Source organism: Neofelis nebulosa, chromosome 1, assembly GCF_028018385.1.
Source record: "Neofelis nebulosa isolate mNeoNeb1 chromosome 1, mNeoNeb1.pri, whole genome shotgun sequence".
Classification (NCBI taxonomy): domain Eukaryota; kingdom Metazoa; phylum Chordata; class Mammalia; order Carnivora; family Felidae; genus Neofelis; species Neofelis nebulosa.
The window spans coordinates 201,440,953-201,464,101 of record NC_080782.1 but is presented as its reverse complement, the minus strand read 5'-3'; the positions used below and the strand labels follow the sequence as shown (position 1 = coordinate 201,464,101).

Sequence of the window (23,149 nt, the reverse complement as noted above, 5' to 3'; positions counted from 1 at the left end):
GGGAGATGTCATTTAAAATAATATAGATATCCTATGTGAGGGATAGTCCTTTCCTTACTTTTGTGTACAAAGCTGCAACATTTGCAACCATTCAATTTAAACACTTTGGTCATTGAACTATTTATTGCCAGAAGCATATATGACTTCCATGTGTTATAAGAAGTGTGTATGCAAAATTCTAGTATCTTTCATCAAGTAGCCAGAAGGGAAAACTGTTTAGTAGGAACCATCTTTTCTACCCAATTCTTTTTTTTTCTCCCCAATTCTGTTATGGGTTTCTTCCTCCTATTGCTCCTTTCTCAGTCCATTTACACTCAATTTAATTTTGTAAAAACTAGGGGAGATAAACTGAAAATTTACACGTGAAACCTAATTACAGCACAATAAATTACTACTGTGCCCACATACACCCAATGAAATTCTCATTTAGTTATAATCAAACATACATCCAGTGTCATGCCAGATTCAAGCTATGTCTAGGATACATTCTTCAGCCTGGTGAAATAAAGATATCTGATAAACTAATCCCACACCAGAATGGTTACTGTCATCAGATCTTCCTTTTCCTTGAAGCTTTAGTTCTTGGTCAGTTATATATAAGGAATCATGCTGTGTGCCACAGGATGTTGAACACACACACACACACACACACACACACACACACAGAAAAAGAAGAAAAAAGAAAGCCTCTGTCACACTTCCCTGATAACTTTATCCCTTCCATTCACACAATTCCTTTTGTGTAGTCATTTATCTATTTTTTCTCTATTTAAGTTTCATTACATCTGATATAAGTAAATGCATAAAAGCACAATATCTCAAATCTGATCCGATGTTGAATGGACTTAAGAAGAGAATCTGAATCCCAACTATATTACTTATCTGTTAAAGTCCAAAACATGAGTGTTTTCAAAAGAAATCAGTCGTAAAAATAAGGACCCTCTCATGCAAATCTGTATTACTGTAGGTCACCTTGGATATATATTCTTAGTTCACTTCCTTATAAGTGAGAAAAGAAAAACTCTAATTATAAGTAATGATGAAAAAAAAGCCTACAGTTATGTTTATAGGAGTTTCAAAAAAAAGGCTCTTTTAATTTTTCAAATTTGAAAGTCTCTTATAATCCCCATGGCAACATCTTTTTACTAGTTCTGTCCATATTTCTATAGAAGTGAAGTTAGTTTTAAATATTTCTGTTACATCAGATCTGATTCTACAAACAGGGCTATCATTAACAGTGTCAGTGATATTTAAGCTACACATACACATACAGGAATAAAAAACAATGTGACTTCCAAATTTTATACATTTAGATTATTTTGATTTTTTTCTTTCATACAAGATGAATCTTTTTTAAAAAACTGGACAGAATACTGTTAAAACCAAAAAAAAGTTGTTAAACTGAGAGGAAAACTTTGTTTTGTTTAGCAATATTATTTATCACTTTATGATGTTCACCATGTCCCATGTACTATTATAAGCCCTTTCAAATCATATTAATTTATTGATTATTGCACTCATATAAGCATGATACAAATGTTGATACATTTAATATTTCTCTGTTTCACAAACATTGAGACACTTGCAAACTGGCTGGCTCCAAATGAAAAGAGGGGACAAAGACAAAAAATTCAATATTGACCACGGAAGATGAAAATAAGCTTTGTAACTTCACTTTCCTCTCCATTATTTTTATGTACTTCATTCTTCATAGGGATGATGCATCTTCAGTGAACTATTGGCCTGTTACGGACTGTGTCTGGTCATCTCCTCATATTACCACCTGCTTACTATTTGCCCAGAGAATAAAATCATTGAAATATTGGCTCAAAAATTACAATTGAGGAATTAAATTTACTACCAAAACCCAGGAATGATATCTTAAGATAAAAACAGATATAATTGGATAGTTTGCTGTTTTGTAATGTATATTATCATTGTTTCTCCAATATATTAATATTCCTATTTATTATTTTATTAGATTGATTATCCTTTAAACTTGAAGTTTTTTGTTCTAATGACCTCTGTAAATAATTGCAAGGAAATTGTTGGTAGTTTGTTTCTGCTCATGTAACTTCCTGAGGGAGAACTGATAGTTTTTTATGGTTCTGTAACTTTTCTGACAAAAGCGCACTGTTGGAACCACTCTGCCGTTAGAATACACGTAGAAATAGAGTAAAGAACTAACATGTCTCCCAAACATAATGAAGAGACACGATTGATATAAAGGAGGGAATATCTACCAAGAGCCAGTAGTAATTACAATGGTGTGATACAGGTCAAGGAAGAGTTGCCAGTTTAAATGAAGGTGAATTCTGTGTGTGAATCTCCTAACAGGAGGTCATCAGAGCCACATCCAAATCGCTGCCAAAAAAATGCTTATAAAAATGCAGTAAGTACAGCCCCACCCAGTAAATTAATAACAAGGATTGAGGCCAATTAGATAAGCTGTGGGGGTGGGGGATGATTCATGGTCATGGGAATGTAGGAAGATGTTATTATATTTTCACAGTACTAAATCTATAAAGATAGGTAGTAAATTAGTGATTGCCTAGGGCCAAGGTTTGGGGGCTGAAGGTTGGGGGGAAGAGATCAACAGTAAATAGACACAGGGATCTCATTGAACTGATAAAGATGTTCTAAAAGTGAGTTATAGTGTGCACAACTTGCTAAATTCACTGAAAGTTGTGCAATTGTTCACTATAAATGGTGAACAATATGATATGTAAAATGTGCTTCAATAAAGTCATAAAAAATAAAGGGATTGCTAACTTTTAAAGGAAAAGTTGAAGTGATTTACTACTTAATCTTGTAATAGTTTGTTATGAAGTTGAAACAAACTTTTTGGATACATTACTTAGTGTCTTTGATGCTTAAGTTTCCTCATCAGTGAAATGAGGATAAGAGTAACATTTACTTCATAGGGCTGTTTTGTGGGTTACAAAAATCCATGAATTAAAGAATGTGTGGAATGTATTTAATGCATAATAATTACTACATATAGCAGTTCTGGTAAGAATATCAGTTCACCCAAGCTGAAGAGGAATCGTAACTGGAGGGGAATAAAGACAGAAATCCATCCTCAAGAAACGGACTGGTAAAGAATCATACTCAGGATGTGGAAGTAAGTTTGTGTTGGTTAGAATTCTCATTCAGGACATCTTACCCCTGAAAGATGAGAGAAATTGCATTTATCTTTCAATTCTGGCAGAAGACTTACACACTTGAAAAGAAGGAAGAAAGGGAGGGAGGGAGGGAGGAAGGACAAGGGACAGAGAAATAGACACACAGACAGAAAGACAGACACCCTTACTATTTCACCTACTTTGAAATGTCTCTGATTAGGAATTAGAGAAAACTATAGATAGTGAAAATGTACAGTGAAAAGTCTCTCTGCATATATATATGACAAATACTATTAAAATATTATAATAAACACCTTAAATTTTTGAACATATTTTCAAAGATGCATTCTTGGCAAATACATTTTTGACGTATGCTTATACAATGTTTCATATCATTGTCATTAACATACTTTTGTCTCTTTTTCAAATCAATCCTGACTCCTGGAATGAGTGTTGAAAGATTAAAAAAAAAAAAAATCCTAGCTGAGTCACACAGGAGCTGTGTGGCCTTGAAAAAGGTTCAGACACTGAGCTTTAATTTTCTCAGAAACGAGGATAGAAACCAAATTCGCACACTTTTTGTGGGGTCCAAACACACTATTTGATGTGAAATTACTTTATAAATTTATGTGGCTACGGGCAATAAAGAAAAACATTGTTGTTATTATTTTCTTTGTAAGAAGAAAGAAAATGTCAGGCAAAATCTAGGTTGGAAATGTGAGGGTGAACAGGAAATTACACCTGTGTTATGTCACTCCATGGGGACTGTCTGTGCACCTTATAGCAGCAAAAGGATAATGGACAAAATATAAAAAAGAAATCAAATTTAACAAATAGTGAGGACTGCATACATCAAAGAGAGTTTAAATTTAAAGCTGCGTATTTCATTCGGCTGGCTGTCTAGCTGCTTATTTGCATGTCTGCTCACAGCATCAATTATATATGTGATGAAGAACATTTTATTAATGTGATCAAAGTATTCATTCCTATGGCAAAATTTATGTTTTTAACGTGCTATCTTATTTTTCCTATTGTATGTACAAGATAAGGAAGGACAAATATTTCTAGGTTCTCTCCATTATCATAAGAGAAATTATTCCCCAAAAAGTTCATCTTCTAAAACTGTGCTAAGAATATTAAATTTCTTTTATTTGAAATACTTTAACTATTTTCAAAGAATATTTAGTAGGAGTTGCATAGAGAGCCCAATAATTTATATGTATTTGGTTTATTACCCAGGGCCATAGGTCCCTGGCAGATTTCATAGATGGGCTTCACAGGATCTGTGGAAACTTTGAATGATTTGCAATTAAAAAAATATATATGTGGGTATATGATTTTTTCTGGAGAGTGAGCCTACAGCTTTTAAATGATAATCAAAGGAGTCAGAACACAAAACATTTAAGCACTACTGGTTATAAAATGAAATACTTAAAGTAACAAATATATTTGTTATATTAATAACCATTTATATGCTTGAGGCTATTGTACATTTCCGAAATGACTAAAATAAGTAATTGCTAAAAGGCACAAAATAACATGCATGCATTTAATCCATATATTTAGGAATAGTCCCTTAACTGTGCCAATTAATAGTTACTATTCATAAATGGATTAATTTCAGCATTCTTACTCTTATATGTAAGACATGAAGTAACGATGCTAAGAAAATAACACATGCTTATCAAAACCAAAGTTTACCAGGATTTGCTTTCAATACTTTAAAAGTAGAATACCATTTTATTAAATATAGACTTATACTCAAACTGGCAAATAGGTGGATGATGACTTTTCTGGACTGTAAAAAATATATATTTATTTTAAATATCAAGTATGCACTGTGTATAACAAAACAAAAAATAGTTATTTTCCCCATTGTATAGGAAACATACCTTTTTCTATCTTCCAAGTATAGTGAGGAAAAAGTAATGAAATAAAAGTCACCTTAGCATACATCTTGCTATCTAACAAGATTAACTGAAATTTTATTTGAAAAAATATATGTAAATTATAATTGCTAATATGCATTAATAAAAAAAACAACTCTGTCATCAGGTGTCTTCCATAATTCATTTTGCCATAAAGTATTTGAGTTCCTACTATAAACCAGGAATTCTGCCAGAATTCTTTTGAATTTGCAGCATATTATTAAATCCCACTTGGCATACAAAACTCTGCTTTATCCCCTTCACCCACCCACCCCCCCAAAAAAAAAACCTAGTCACCTTAGAAATGAAGGCTGTAAGTACAGCATGCAAAACACATCAAATTATGCGTAAAGAAGACGCTTGGCAAAAATACACGCCATAATAAAGGCGATCAGTAGATATTTAGTCAATAAACTATAGAATCACCCTTTTTCTTCTGACATATATTTTAATTTTTTTTTCAACGTTTTTAATTTATTTTTGGGACAGAGAGAGACAGAGCATGAACGGGGGAGGGGCAGAGAGAGAGGGAGACACAGAATCGGAAACAGGCTCCAGGCTCCGAGCCATCAGCCCAGAGCCCGACGCGGGGCTCGAACTCACGGACCGCGAGATCGTGACCTGGCTGAAGTCGGACGCTTAACCGACTGCGCCACCCAGGCGCCCCCTGACATATATTTTAAAGTAACCAAAAAAAGAAAGTTAAAAGAACAATTCATTTACACTGGAGAATTCTGAATTTTTTAATATATTCATACGAGTAAACGGTACACTTGTACACTTTCAAAGATTCAGTAGGTGCTTTACTAAAGCTTTACTAAAGGAAATATATTTAAATATCAAAAGCAACTATATAAAAATAATGACCTCAGCCTATGATGCTTAGGCTAATAAAAATATTAATAATTTCAAAGGTTCTATTCAAAAATGTAAAACTGAAAGCTGATATGTTATTTCAAAGAATATCAAAAGCAATTGCTGGCATTAAAATATGTATTAAAATTTGTATAGTAGATATGTAGCTCATTACATTTAATAAATAACAATAATTAGGTTTTACAATATAAAAGAATTAATGTCCCAATCATTCTCAATCTACCTAAATATATATATATTCTTATATATATACAAATTATCTATATAAAAATATATGAACATATACCCATATACATCTCTAAGATTAAGCACTTTGTTTCTAGTCATCAAATACTTAAAAATATAGACTACATTAGCTGGCGTTGTCTATCAGAACATATTGGTGTTAGGCATAATACTCATTCTTTTCCACTACTGATTCTTGTTTAAAAATCACTTGCATCTTATAAAATATGACTAATATTTTTATTTAACCCTCCAGGTTAATATCAGAATGCATGTTTCAGGTGCAATTAAGTGGTGAATGTGGTTTGGATAATGTGCTATATTCTTGTGTTTTAATATGTTTCAGCCCAGGTCATGATCTCACGGTTCATGAGTTTGAGCTGCATAGGGCTCTGTGCTGACAGTGGAGAGCCTGTTTGGGATTCTCTCTCTCTCCCTCTATCTGTTCCTTATCTGCTCTCATGCACATGCTCTCTCTCTTTCTGTCTCTCAAAAAACAAAAACAAAAACATAAAAAACAAAAACAAAAACAAAAAACAAAAGCAAAAAACAGAACTAATCCAAAGGGGAAAATGTATATTTGGGATCGCTCCACTTCCCCAATAGAAAAAGCACCCTGTTATCCCTGGCTGTTTAATATTTAAGATACCAACAAGCCACTTGCCCAGCTCCTATTTGTCCTCACATCTAACTACGTCAGTATTCAAAATATTTTTCATCATATGAATGGAAGGTAAAAAAGTGTTCTGTTTTATGTGTAGCACCAGAATGTCAGCGCAGGTGAAAATATTTTCATTCAACAACATTTGATGATTGGATTTGACCAATTTACTCTTTTTAAGGGGAAAAATCTGCAAAAACAAAATCAGCAAATAGGGCAGATGGGCTAAATCTCTCTGGGCTAACATATAAATTCAAGGGCAACAGCAATCTTATAATATGCATTCCATATTTATGATTAGTAAGTTTTCATCTCTGCTATTTCAAATGGAATCCTTTCACATGAAAAATGCCGGGAACTTTTAAAGGACATCCATGGTTTTTTTGTTTCTCTTTAACAAGTATATGGATAAAATAATCAATATGCAGCTGGGAAAGTGGTTATGAAAATTTAACTCAACTCCCCGCTTCTTATTGTAGGAAATCTAAACATGAAACACACACTTATCCCCATCCAGCGTGTAGGGGTACATGTGTTTCATGTGGAAATGGCCAACTGGTTGTGCCCCAGCAGGCTTCAAGTGTGATTTGAACTACCGTGGCGAACTCACATAAGAAACCTGAATTTTCTTAGCAAAATAAGTGAGTCTATACCTCGGTGAACTAACCCAAACCAAATATGGACATTTACATTTACTGTGTTTGGGAGTCTAGCCTTATCTTTTTAGTGGGATGTCAAAGGTAACTCGCCAAACTTTCACTCTCAAATCTCCACTTAACTTCTGTCACTAGAGCATTAACAAGTTTGATTAACAGATCTGCATATATTTTCTCCACATTACCTCCATGTAACTGCTTCTCCTCATTCTAGAGCACTCAGTTAAAGTCCAAACTCTTTGACATCCCAATGCTGCAAACTGGACGTAATGAGTTACTAGAAATTTGAGGGGGAGGCACATTTGGTGTCTTTTAGCCAAGGTTCCACAGGTGTTAGCAATTCACCACTTAGGAGAACAGCCTCCCGATTAAACAGGGGCTAACTATTCACCACACCAATGTTGTAACTCATCGTTTGATCAATAAGGTTAAGTTCAGGGAACCCTTATTAGAAAACCAGAGAACAATTCCAAAAAATGTTCACAAACAAATTCAACACAAAATCTCAACATTGTACAAAACAATTTCTGAAACTTTATTGTGAATTTTAAGATACATTTAGTAAAGTATGTTTTCCTTAATATAATTAAAATAAATTGGAAAGAAATGCACATACTACTTTTTTAAAGCAAGGATAAGTACAGACTTTTGAAGTCACAATATATACAATTATATGAGTGCAATAAGCTTCCAAATACATTAGGTATATATCTGTTTAAATAAATAGTAAAATACTTGATTTGACATATGTGAGAGTCATACTGATTACACCAAAAATGTTTTACAAAATATAGCCAAAAATGGAATGTTACACATTTGATATACAACTTTTTAAAATACGTTATATATTCATTACTTAATTCAAATTATAGTGTACAAAAGTCCATTTTAATGAGGACAGTTTTGTGTTTTTAACACTGTTCAGCAAATATAGATATTAAGATGCATCCCTATACATGTTACTAAAGCCCCATCAACTGAAATCACTAGCACAGGGAGGAAAAAAACATTCTACCAATTATTAATAGTAATAATTTTTATTGATAAATTACTAATGTAACACACTGCGACATTATTTTGGTTATTTTAAGTCTTCTAAAATATATTACCTAATACTTGAGGCAAATTGTTTTTGTGTATATAGAAACTTAATTTGAAACCAAAATAGAAAGATATTGCTACATTGAACTTATCTACTCTGTAATATATTTCTTTTAAATAATACCTTCAGTTACCAGTTTTCAGTTGGGAAAATTTTCCCTATAATTCTTTAACAATAATGCTTTGTGTAGTGCCTTACTATGAATCTCAAGAACTCATTTCACAAAGTAGCAATAGAATATATTGTATTGTGAATGGTACCTATAGAATATTGGTATTATAGGAAAATGTCATGTTAAGTGTTTACATCTATAATTATTCATACATTGTAGTACAATAAGGGAAATTATTTTCAGCCATATTTCATCATTTGTAGCATACAGTTACACGTGACAATTTATTTGGAGTATATAAAAATGTGGCTATTTTGCAGAAGTAAAACAATATAATTACCAGGTTTTTTTTTTAATTGAAAACAAATGTTTTATTTTCCCTAAGGTTCTTTTAATAATAAAAGAATGGAAAAGGAATCAAACATATCCACCTGCCTTAGAGTGGTGAAGTGGGAAGATGGACAACTCAATGGTCATTCTCTAAAAATTACTTAGGCAATAATGATTGAAAAGATGCATTTTGCATTTACATAATGAACAATGTGCTTATCTGACTATGTCTACAAAAACTGCCTGGTAATATCAGAACACAATTATAGAATGACTAGGAGCACATTATCAGTTTTTTTCTTTTTTTACATTTGAACTACAAAAGCAATATAAGGAAACCTATTGTATGTGAACTAAACTTGCATTATTATATTTTTAGAATATTAGGATATCAACATATCTAAAAACAAGCAAGACAAGTTAAATTCTTCTAAACCTCCCCAGTACCAATTGCCTACTGTTTTATTGGAGCAGCACCACATGTCAAGCACCCAGTCAATCTCTGTAACTCACCAAGTTGCCTTTTATTGGTCAGAATGAAAAGCATATACATTTTCTGCAAGAAGTCAGTTGATATTAGGGAGCCGGGTAGAGGAAACACACAAATGCAGATTTATCTACTTTAGGCCATAAACCTCTAAAACATGAGCTCTGCCTTACTAACTATGGCACCTTATTTTTTTCCATCAGAGCTATTAACATTGTTTGTATGTTAGAAAGAAATATACTGGTTTATGATGGGGGGATTCCTTCTGTCCATATTTGCATTAGGGGTTGTGTGTGTGAGTGTGCTGGTATGTTTTCAGGTTAATGCAAGATTAAATATAATTCAAGTAACATGTGATTGCCAAAGAGTAATTTTATTTCTTGCCCTGTAAAAAGAACAGGGGTTAATTAAGCAAATTGCTATGTCTTCTCAACACTTTGCACTTTAAGAGCTGGACAGTAGCATAGCAATGATTTGTTTAACTACATTCACACTAAGAGAAGACATTTCCAGTCTCTTGGCCACTCTCTCAGAATGTTAGAAACTAAATAATTCCTTAATTCTTTCTTAATTTTTTGAAGTTAAATAAACATAAATAAGGGCTCATAGGCTCCAAATATCCCTAAATTAGGTAACAAATTTATTGAAAGTTTAAAGACAGTCATCTCATTTATCTATATCTGGAACTCCATTACTATGGTCCATAGACTATATTTCTACTTTAATGCCACCCTGTATATCAAAAACTCACCCATAATCACCTCAAATGTCATATGATTATCAAATTTGGGACTTATTTTTTATAAATGATCTTATATTCGGCATATTTCTGATCCTTCTGGCTTTAATAATTATCATTATAAGACTTAATTTTTAAAAGCTTTAAAAAAAATACTGTGAATTGCTAGACTCCATTGCCTCATCTATCAGTGGTACCAAATAAGTTATTTTCATGTTGCTATAGTTCACTTCTGTCAATCCATGCACAGCATTCATATACATTTTGTGGCTTAAAAAAATCAAATGCATGCAATAGAGATATCTACTGAGAAGATATCTCAAATTAGGAATTGGTGTCCATTTGCTTTTTCTACCACATCACTGAAGAAAAACCACTACAGAACTTTTACTCTACTACTGTAATGTTGTCCAGTTCCATTAATCCTCTCCAAAGAGTCACACTCAAAAATCTAAAGATTAGCACTCCCATCAGAAATCTATGTAAAAATATATTCAAGAGCTTGCCAAATCAAAACAGTAATTTTATTAAGACACACAATCGATTTGCAATAAAAACAACTGAAAAGTTCTCAGATAACTTGAAAAAACACACAGCCTCAGCAGAAGGCATTTAATGCTTGAACAACACGGTGGTTAGGGACACGGTCAAAAATCTGTGCATAACTTTTGACTCCCCCAAATCTTAATAGCCTACTGTTTCCTGGAAGCCCTACTGAAAATGTAAACAGTTGATTAACACATATGTTGTCTATGTATTATATACCATATTATTACAATAAGGGCTACAGAAAAGAAACTGTTAAGAAAATAAGAGGAAAGAAGTTTACTGTACTGTATCTGGTAAAAAAAAAAAATCCACATGTAAGTGGATCTGAGCCAGTTCAAACCCATGTTGTTAAAGGGTCAACAGTATATTGCCATAATTCTACCACTATCATAGATAAGTTTGTAGCTGAAAAAAGAGCTGAAGGAAGCCTTCAATAGATTATAGTTAAAATATTTTTATTAAAACTTTTGGTAAGGTATGGAAAAATCTTTTCACTTCAGACAATTCATACAGCAATATGTATATGGTTATATAGATGCACACAATCATTGTCTCTAGTTTTCTTATTACGGTCAGGCTAAGCATACCTTTCCAGTGAATATTTTTAAGAGATAAAAGTGGTTGTAATTAAAAGCACAAAAGCATACAATACATAGACTATCAGGCCTCTTTGTTGAATCAATTCTTGATACTTGTGGAAAAATTATTTGATGAGCAAAAACGCATCAGCTTAAGTTACATAACTGTTTTCCACTTTTCTTTTTATTCGTTTTCTTGAAATTCTGAATGTGCAAAGGCTAGGAATTGGTGTCCATGTGCCTTTTCTACTACATCCCTACAGAAAAACCACTACAGAACTTTTACTCCACTACTATAATGTTGTCCAGTTCCATCATTCCTCTCATGTCCTTCCTCAACTTCCAAGAGTTGATGTATATTAATACATAATTATGGAGGCAGAAAACAAAGTACATGCTGGAGAGCCTCTGCTCTCCTTAAGGCAGAAATTTCCGATAGTAAGACTATTAAATTTGGCTCTTGTAATGTCCATTTGGATGGAGCTTCTGATTCACAATCATAACCAATAGGCATAATGTTACTACAAATTATCACCAACACCCAGAATGTCAATGCAAAATTAATTTAGTTTCTCACAAGGCCTTGTCTGTTTAGTTGCTAAATACAGAAGAACTCCAGCCATATTTTAAGTCTTCTAGAAAGCTAAAGCAACACATTATGTTAAACCACTATATTCATGTCTGCACGCCAGGATTATAGTTTCCAAACCCCATCTTGGAACTTTATCATAAGACTGTAACCTATTGTAAAACCAAAACAGTCTGGCAGTCTTCTACCTAAACCTGATAAATAGAGATGACTAAAAGTGTTTGCTTTTATGTTTGGTCTCATTGAACATGAGTTACATCAAAAAACTGTAATTTAAAAAAAAAAAGATTACTTCTCTAAAAATGACTCTTTAAACAGACATACAAAAATCATTCCTCACAGCCCTACCACAAATTGATTTCTATCCTTACATGTTATTGAGTTCAAAGTAACCTGCCTGTATGCCTTTGAGTTCACATCTGAGAATTATGTTTTTCCAATATCTCACCTTAATAATTTAAAGAAATCTTGCCACTCTAGTTCACTGACAAATTAACAGATAAACTTAAGTTTCTTACACCAATGGTTGATCTAAAAGTATGCCCTTACCAGCTTCTTGTTTTCTAATTAGCAACATGGAATCTTTGGTCAACATGTTCAATTCTGCTCTTTAATTAGAGTAATTGAAAATTTTCTGCCAATTAAAGCTTATTAGTAAGGGTCATCAAGAAAAACCTGCTGCCCCCAAATCATACTAAACCTTAAATAATAACTGAGGCCACAAAATCATAATGTAAGTGATGCAAGTTTCAAAACTATAGGGTTTTAAAAGGGTAAGTCAATCTGCTTGTCTCATATCAAACTTTTTCAAAGAGCTAATTTTTGTATTCTTTGGGAATGTGACAGTATTTATGTTCTAAATAAAAATAGCATTCATGAAAGCTACTCAATGATCCACATGCACTGGACACAATGGACAGAAAGTTTAGCATGTTGTACCCAGAATCGATTTCCTTTGCCAAATGGAATAAGGGAAGCTGTGTATGCCTAACACCTCAGTATTTCATTTTAACCTTCAAATGTACCTCAAAACTGCAACTTCCTTAGAAGTTTTATCATAATGCATCCTTTATAAGAATCAATGATAAAGAAATTCTATTTGACTATAGGGCTGAAATCATTCTCCCCAGTTCTCAGACTTCAGAGGGATCTTAAAAGTCCAATAAGAGGTTGACAAGTGTTTACCATCTATTGTTAGAGTTGTAAGCAAGGAGGTATTAAGCCAGTAATGAAAGATGGTATATTTATCAAACTATATAAAATTAATGGATAATTTTGGGGGTTGTGGGTGATAAATCTGAAAAACCTAAGCAAGAAAATGGTTAAAATTGAATAAACAATAACTTATATGCATGTTTCTAAATAGACTCGAGGATGTGTTCCCTCAGTACATTAGAAATAGGTTGGGAGAAGGCCCGTGCTGATGTTAGCTGGCTCCTTTGTGCAGAGGTGGACGGTGGTTGATATTTCTGACCCATGCAGAAACAGGGGCTGGAATAAAATTTTTTGTTTAAGTCAGAAGGCATCATTCTAGTCTATGGGGAGAAGAAAGATCTTTTTGTTATCATTATGGTTTGACCTCCCCCTCTTCTCCATGCCTTCTTATCAGATATGAGTAGTTTAAAAAGAGGATAATCAAAAAACTCTTGTTCTATTTTGAGCTTAGCAGAATGTTTTAAATTCATTGCTAAAATCCACTGTTTGTGAAAAGCATTCAGAATCCTACTGCTTAAAAGATACAAATGCTCTTCCTACTCTTCCTACCTACTGCCTGTGAAGGTTCACTGCAACCTGGAAAGAAGTGCACAAGCCCCAGGTACAGTTGCATCACCGTGCCATGTGCTCAACGGCAAAATGAGTATGTGAAAGGAATTAAAAACAAAACACAGTAGACTTTATCCTTTTTTGCCTTCATACAAAGAATTTATTTTTGGCACAACTGACTCTTGGTGATGCACCACAATTTCATCTTTTTAACTTAAAGTGCAATCAAGAGGCAGTATTGCCTAGCAACTACGAGCAAAGCCTCTGGTAGAACACTGGGAGGGTTCAAGTCCTGGACTACTCTTCACTTACAGGAACTGTGACCTTAAGCAAATCATTTAACTTCGTCTCAGCTATAAAAGAGATATTAATAATAGTACCTGACTCACAAGGTCACTGTTCCTATTTAAGTAGTTAATACAGGTAAAGTGTTGAGAAGAATGCCAGGCACACAGTGAATTCTCAAGTAAATGTTGGCTATTATCATTGTCTGGTGTTGGAAATCTAGTTCCAAAGCACTGTAAACTACGTTTTAGAAACAAAGGGATAATGGTGCTAAAGTGAATATTGTGATCTCTTTCAGAGCCCGAAATGCCCCCCATTTCTCCTGTGAAACTGTTTGCTATTTCACTGAAATTACTGTGGTTTATTTTGACCAGTTACTTTAATATATGCTTAAAGCATGTTTATATTTTTTTAGTAATAAAGCAATAACTAGTCATGTTAAAGTACTCAATAATTAGTTTCAACCTCAATAACATACTATTAGGATTAAGGAGTTTATTCTTCTGCTTAATGTTAGCTTTTCCTCGATACAGGTTACTCCAGCTCTATTATGGTTATCTCATGTTGCTTTTGTCCAAATTCCTAATGAATTTCTTTTCCAGGCAAAACATTGGAGGACACAGTCTACACAAATTCATTAGTATACAAGCATTCAATTCCAAATCAGATGCCAACACATCATTCTCTTTGTACTTTAGAATAGAGGACTGATCTGATTAATCATATAGCTGTGATTCACTGTATTGTCCACAGAATGGCTCACACTGACAACGGTCCCTAAACTCACAGGATTTTAAGACTTAGCCTGTCCAGCTTCTCACCTTGCCAGTGACTGTTTACATCTCATTCCATCAATTACTGCTCAAAAGAGCTAAGACGCCTCATAGGCAAAAATCATAGAGTACTCATTTGACACTAATCTATGCAGTTTTTTGTTTTGTTTTATATTACTTTTAGATTCTTTATAATTTGTTGCTGCCTGCATTAGTAACATTAAATAGTTTGGGGGTTTTATTTTAAATAACTTCCAAACGACCTTATATCCATGGAAGGAATATTTTTAAAATATCAGGTCCATATAGCCATATGGTTAAGAAAGGCATCTCTCTTGCTGCACATTCAAGATGTGAGCAGTGGGATAAGGTTGCTTAATACGAAAAATAAAAACAAACGTGTCTTGTGGCCAATATGTGGCATTCCTAGAACTGTACTTCCTCCGTCTTTGTCAACTCCTAAACCCATCCACCTACGGTGTAAAATTGTTTGTTTGTTTGTTTGTTTTTGGTAGTACCTCCACCAAAATCCTGATAGAATTGCTCTTTCCTGAAGTTTTCATAAGATGACAGAGCACAGTGCAGTAAGTCATGATAAATGTAAGCAAATGGTTCAGAAATCACTGAGGTAGTAGATATAAAAATAAGCACTCCTGGGCTACTGTCCAGGTTTCAGAACCATCCTGAAAGGCCCTGTTTCTGCATTGTTCTGGAGAGAATATGGTAGGCTGCTCTGTTGTGGCAAAACATAGCTCCAATTTATGTACCTGTAAGCAAATAGCACTTGCTGTTTGACATTCAGGTGGCATATTTGGGGGCTATTTCAGCTAATTTGCAATTCAGTCCTTTTAATCCCAAACTTGATTTTCCTTCAGCAGATTGACAGTTCTGATTATTTACATTATTTCTTCAGTTTAACTCTATTTTGTCTTTGAATGAACAGGCTGCCAATGAAAACAACAAGCATTAATTAGCTTTTCTAAGACACATCCTGATAATAAACACCAGCAATCCAAATGACCAGTTTGACTTTTCAAAAATTATATTTACACATTATCCCAAAACTATGTGTCTCCAATATTCACAAAAGTTAAAGTACTAAATTCATCTTCATGCTTTACTACAGAAAAAAAAAAACAATCAGAGTAATATTACTGACAAAAATAGGGTAGCTACGTGCTATTTCAAGTGGATAATTTTCTAATCAAATTATAAACACCAATAATCTGCTTCAGATTTTAGAGTCCTTCTGTTTTGTGATTTTTTTATTTAGGAGGAAAAAGTTAATTTTCTAGTTCAGAAGGGAAAAATTAATCAGGCAGAGACAAAGAAGATAAAGGCAGTGCTCTGTTATCAACACTAAGGCAAGAGAGTGACAACAGATCATACAATGGGGATATTGCAAATTGTTCATTGTCAGGAGAGACTGAACCACAGGGTTTATTTTGTAATTGTTTTTCATGAGTCAATGTCAACATTGATTTGCACTGTTTGAACATGTATCAAATGATAAAAAGAAATAGGCCAGACAGATGTTGGGTAGTATGCATAAGTCTGCCAAAAAGGATGACTAAGTTATTAATTAAAGACATAGTTCAATTTTTAATAAAAATGAAAAAAAAAAGGCTGAATCCAATGATCTAATTTTCAGATGAGAAAATCTAATTCTTAAGATGCTAAGTGAAACTTCAGCCAAGTATAAGTGGTTTTGGATAGATAGGACTGTTGCCAAAAATTAGTAAGAAATACCAAAGTTTTGAAAATTGGAAAATCTATTTACTTTTAATAACCCCTACTGGTTCATTTTCTTTGGTAAAGCAATGCATAGTCACTTCCAAAAATCATAATAAGAAATTAAAACTGGGTAAAAACACCAAGTCAACAATCACTGTAATGATGAGATTGACACATTTCTAATTGTGTGTGGAAATTAGTTACTGCCAACAGAGTAACACTCACGTGATTTCCACACCAACCTTTGTTTAAATGTATCTGTTATCCTAAGCTTAATCTATCCTGTTTCTTGGTTTGAAATTAGCTTACCTAACTGTCCATATTTTCACACTGAAAATGGATTACATTAGTTATATGGTGGGTTATAGCAATACATTTATTATTTCCCCCAAATTGCTTATATTTTAATCAGTATATTTAAGTGCCATTACACATTTTATTTCTAAGGTATATCATATTTTACCAGGTTTCAATTTTGTAGCTCATTTACATTATCATAATTACTTAGAGATAGTTGCCTAAGTATCCACAGAACAGTTGGAAAGATCTTTCTGGAGTTAGGCACCAGCTTGATGGTTATCACTGAAGCCTAACTGCAATTAAAATAGTACATTTGCTGGAAGTAAAAATTTATCTTAAAAAATGTCTGCATAAAAAAGTGCAGGTGAGGCATTAAGTGCACTATTTTTCAAAAAACCACCTCCAAAATTCTATGTAAATGCTGTTAAAATTTCAAAATGACCTGCTCATATAAACATCATCCATATGTAAATTAGTTTGAGAAATGATTACAGTTAAAAATAACATAGTCTGTCTTGCCTGAAATGTAAAGCTCAATTATGACATTTTCCTCTGTGATTAAAGGAAACCAAATTTTTAGGATATGAATGTTTCTCGATTTAAGAAATAAAATATATATATATATATATATATATACACACATATATATGTACATATATACACATATATATACATATATGTATATATATGTATATATATTATATATATTATATATATTAATATAATATATAATAAAGGTCTCTATTTTTTAGTATTTTATTGCATCGATTCCTTGAAATATTGTGATAAATATTCATAAATAAAATGGACTTGCCCAAATCATAACCATCTGGAGGTAAAAGCCAATTAAACCAAACATTTATTCTGGCCAGAGTTTAACATCTATGTTCCACTTATGCTTATGTCTTTTCAAAGGGTGAAGGTTGAAATACTGCTTTGCAGAATATCATGATTCAAAATACCCTTTTCTAAATGGATCCCTGTGTAAGTGGATCTCCATCTGTAGAGAACACTGTCTTCTTCAACTTAGGTTATTACTCAACATTATCAATGTATGCCATGTTTTTAAAGTGATTTTTAATATGGCAAATATGCTAATCTCAGAGTTACAGAAATGAAGTTTTCTTGCAACTATATTTTATTAACACCTTTGCCTGTGGAAGAAGTGTGATTTTAAGGATGAAAAAGTGTATTTCCCTCTAAATTAACCAAAGAATAAATTTAAATGTGGCATTCTTATAATTGAAGTAATAGATCTTAGAATTTTATTACCCTACTGAAAGATCAAGTCTCCAGCACTAGTTTAAAAAAAAAAAAAAAAAAGGCTTTAAAAAATATATTTCAGGGAAATGATGACATCAATTTAAAACAGAGAGAACTCATATTTTAAGTAAGGGAATTCCAAGAAAAAAAGTATTGTGTTTAAAACCTACTGGAATCTTTTAAGGCAAATAAAATATCTTATTTTCTTAAAACTTCCCACTGTCAAACACTGTTTCAGGACCACTGAAGTTACACAATAGATGTCTGTTGAATAAAAGAATTAACAAAAAAATATAGATTAATTTTTGTATATATCAGTAGAGGTCTTTGGCAAGAAAAATCATAGTTATGTATTTTTAAGATAAATAATATTCTTAAAAAAGCATACATTTAAAACTATAGGATATTAATTCCGGAATACATTTTAGTATCCCTTAAGGAAAATGTAATATGGTTTAATAGTCCAGTGATAAGGCTGGATATTGTCTGGTTGTCAGGCTTATACCCAAGTAGGGGTTCCAGGCAGAAAAAATCCTTCACATTGCTAGATGAGAAAATCAAGTGGACCCTGTTTACATAAGGAGAGATGTGAGAATTGCAGTACAAGAAATATAATTTTCCTCATAGAACAAGTGTTTGGTCATTATCTGAACTGAAACTCATATATACTTCCAGGGGTGTACAATCACCTCTCTATTCTAAGAGTTAATAAAGGTTTATCCCTGAGATGGACAACACATAATGGTGTTCATCTTAACTTACATTTAGCCATGTTTAGTATACATTTATATGTGCTTGATGCCATGAGAAAACTAAATTTTTTTTTAACAAATGCAATGAATCTAAATACTTGAAGCCTGATTCTTGCCATTTACCTGCATTTTACCTGATTATCTCCATGTTTGTCCTTATGGTGACATTAAGTAAAATTTACTGAACATCTATAATGCCGTGCTATAATCCTTACAACTCCATGACGTTTGATACTCAAGGTAATATTCATACTATATCCCCACTCTGTTCACTATCTTAGTATATTACATCTTAGTATAAAACAAGCAGTAGTCTAAAGGAACTCACACCAGTGTGTCATGTTATATCTGTTTGATTCCATTTTTCCAAGCACAAGGAGTAAGTTTTCATATTGTTCTTGTTCTAAAGTCGTTTTTTCTTACTTAGCCACTGTCTATATATAAAATTAGAACTAAACTAAAAGGCCAATACAAAAATAATTTTATCACACTGAGAAAGTAGTAAAGGTCAGTAAGAAGTTAAAAATTTAATTTCTACAATCCTAGTTACATTGAGGCCAACTAAAAATTGGCTATATCTACTTATTTAGTTGATCAAGTTAATTGAATTAGTAATTAGTAACAAATCCCCACTACATTCTGCTCCAAATCCAAATCAATAACTTTGTCTTGATGATTTCAGCTAAGCTACCATAAAGCAATGATTTTGACCTCTGGTATATTAAGAAAAGGTATTTTTTCAGATACTATCATATTGTGTTATGTTTTTATTTGTTGGGTCTCATTTATATTATGTCACCCATATACTCAAATGTTATAAACTTGCATATCCAAGCATTAAAAACTCACTTATAAGTGAATATGGTATTTTAAAATAAGAAAGAAAAAAAAACTATTGGTTATTATGCTTCTGGCTTACATTTGATGAATCCCAGAAATATGATCCATATACTCCAAGGCATTTTAACTAGTTTGATTACACCATGGATGTCACTACTTCAACCGAGATGCTTTCTAGTCTATGGAATAATTGGAAGCAAAACCCAGCAGGTTTCAAATGGCTCCAGCTGTGTTAAGTACTGACTGTGAAACAGATTCGCTCTCTTATATGTTGTTTTGTAATAGGAGTGATGTATAAGGTGAAAATCCCCAGACGGGTGGAGTTCCTATGGGTAATCAACAGGGAAGTGAATTAATAACAAATGCTAAAAGCAGAATAATTTTAAATACAACATGTGAATGAAAATGGCGAAATACTCAAAATGAAAGATAAAGCAATTATATAAATGTGGCACAATAGGGACTAAGTTCAAAAGAAAACATAGGATCCTGTCTGTACTATTCAGATGCTGTTACAATACCAACTTTTCAGAAATCCTAAATATCCAAAAAAAATAAATAAATAATAACCAAAAGCAGATTAACAGCTGACATGCTTATTAAAAAGACATAAAACTCATATTCCAAAAAACCACCAAGAACAAAACTAAGAGGACACGCATTAAGTGCAATCTTCACCTCTGTCAATGGCAAACTGGTATCCTTGAAGACAAAAGAGAGAAAAGCAGGTGGGTTTTGTTTTTTGGGGTTTTTTGAAGTATCTGCCTACCATGGAACAGACGTTGACAGGGATCCATGTACCCGTTCACTTAATCTCATGATAACCTTATGGATTAGGCATGATTACACTCATTTTACAGACAAGGAAAGAAAGAACTGGTACATTTAAATGATGTGCCCAATGTCACAGTTTCTAAATAGCAGTTCATGGAGTCATTTTTCCTACGCCAAATATCAAATTACTTCTTGGGTCTCAGTTTTTTTCATCTAGAAAAAGAATTAAATAGGCCAAATAGTCTCAAAGGCCCATTTGAGTCTTGAGAAACTATCCTGTGAGTTCTTTTAGACACCAAATTTATCTTTCCAAAATTAATATAGTAGCTAGACACTGCTCTAGTCACTATTCAATTATTATTTTGCTTCTTTTTATAGAATTCATACGTGATTCTAGGGTGATGTCTAGATGACTCAAAAGTCTATTAAGGGAACGTTCATGTGACAACTTTTTTCCCTCTAAAACACCTGTCCCTATCAAGCAGATAACAAAGTAAATCTATTGATCATTATGTTTAGAGGTAACGACTCAATCTAAGTATTGAAAGGTATAAGTACAAATTTTTGATAAGGAGGCAAAGGAATCTGACCCTGTTTATTTAGTTTACCCTTTCTTTTCCCATTATATCCCAATTTAAGAAAAAAAAATGTTATGATGGGCAAACATAGTGGTGTGGAATAAGGGAGAAAATGGAAACCAGAGATATCTGTTTATGTGACAGAAGAGTATTTATGTACCTCAGAATCAGCAGCTTTCTAATTTTCTGCCTCTCTCTGTCCTACATGCTGAAATCATTGAGTCAAGACACTGATAAATGATATAAAGGTGTTAATTGTACTTCACTGTTAAAAAATCAAAATGGTAAAATGCAGAGTCTAAGAAGGCCTATACTTCCTCATCTATAAGTTAGACCTCCAGAAATATGAATGGAGGGTGTCAGGGAGATCATAATTTCTTAGATTGGAGAGCACGAGGCCTCCTCAGCCACAAAAAATTCTTCAAACTAATTAGAGCTTTCGTCATCAGGCCGAAGATGTTACAGAGGAAAATATGGACAGCAGCTGAAACCAAACATTCACTCTCCACATATACTTTATTCCTTTGCCCTCTGTCACAGCTGCAATGGATACAGATGTGCTTTGGGTGTCATATGCTTACCACATTTCAATATAATCTAGAGTTGGTTTACTCAGAGGTAACCTGTAAAGAACAATTTTAGGTACACTGAGTTGCCCTGTAATATATTTGTTTATTTTTTTAATATATAAATGGGTTGCAATCCTTTCCAGTGAAATTATATCCCTAATGAAGAAAATGTTTCAAACTAATATATAGCCTAAAAATAGTGTTTTACAAGTAAAAGTAGGCCACACATAAGGAAGAAATACCAGTGTAAAGGAAGGGCTCTGGATTGGAAATAAAAGCCATTGGCTTTAGCCATGTTACTTGGGAAAAAAAACAACATTTTCTGAATCTCAGTTTCTACATAAAGAATGGATTGTCTTCTTTATATGGTTATAGGAATGAAATCAATGGAACTGTTATACATACATAAAGTATGATTCCATTATCAGCTTATCTCTCAGGCTAAGTCAATATTTGCTGAATGCCTACTAAGTTCACTCTTAGGCATTGTAGATTTGGTCTTGGAACTACAAAGGTAAGAAAGGTTCAGTCTCTTACTCTAAAGAACTTTCTTACAGTTTCCTTAATTATTAAGTTTTAAATTATGATATACCAGTATTTGATTTAACTGAATTACCACTTGAGACTGAAGGATCATGAGGAACCAGGGCCGTGTTTTGAACAATCCTGAATATACGACTGGGGTTGATACTGCTTTGGCTGTAGAGGATGCACAGCCTTGCCAATAACAGATGGTCCTACAGGAATAGTTTAAACCCTGAGGAGTGTTGCTTTCAGTACCATCCAGAAGTCAATAACCTTAGCTAAAGCAGAATTTAATTGTCTAAAACAGAGACTTTAGGTGTCAAAATGATTTTGCTTAATTATTACCATGTTTAAAAATCAATCAATGAATTCAACATATTTTGCCATCACTGCTTGGCAGAAGATTTTGCTGTCAAGACCAAGAATGAGCTCATGTCAAACTAAAATATCCTAACGACTGTCTGTTTTTACTACAACTTAATGTAATTTTGATACTCATTTCAATTCTGCAGCAAAAAGAATTTATTTTTATAAAAATTTTGACATCTTTTTTTATGTTGGAAATTTGAAGATTAGGAATGGCAACATTAATCCATACAGTTAAATTTAGCATTATATCTTCACCTTGAAAATGGTATCAGTGAGAAAAACTCAATTTTAAAAATTGCAAAGGAAAAAATATAGATATTTTCTATTTCTAGGAAGAAAGGACACACTGTGGGTATTGTGATACCTTAGGGATGTTCTTGAGCAATATATATATATATGTATGTGTGTATATATATATATATGTGTATATATATATGTGTATATATGTATATATACACATATATATGGATGTATGTGTATATATGTGTATATATACATATATATGGATGTATGTGTATATACATATATATGTGTACACACATATATGTGTATATATGTACGTACATATATGTATGTATATATATATCAAGAAACTTATCTGTGTATTTTAAAATCTATTAAGAAATTTAAGAAAGCAGACGTATATTAAGTAACATAAATGAATAT

The 23,149-nt window shown here is 32.8% G+C and overlaps 1 protein-coding gene across 12 annotated transcripts in view; it reads right to left on the bottom strand.

The window, feature by feature from the left end:
* The window catches only part of PCDH9 (protocadherin 9), a 925,564-nt gene that overhangs the window by 888,643 nt on the left and 13,772 nt on the right, over positions 1–23,149 (bottom strand). The window contains exon 3 of one of the 12 annotated variants that reach the window (XM_058683304.1): positions 18,854–19,994. The exons of the other annotated variants lie outside the window; for them this stretch is intronic. Within the exon in view, the coding sequence (XP_058539287.1) occupies positions 19,848–19,994 (147 nt within the window). The 3' untranslated portion in view covers positions 18,854–19,847. Of the gene's footprint in view, positions 1–18,853; positions 19,995–23,149 lie in introns of those variants that run through there. 12 annotated transcript variants of the gene reach the window in all.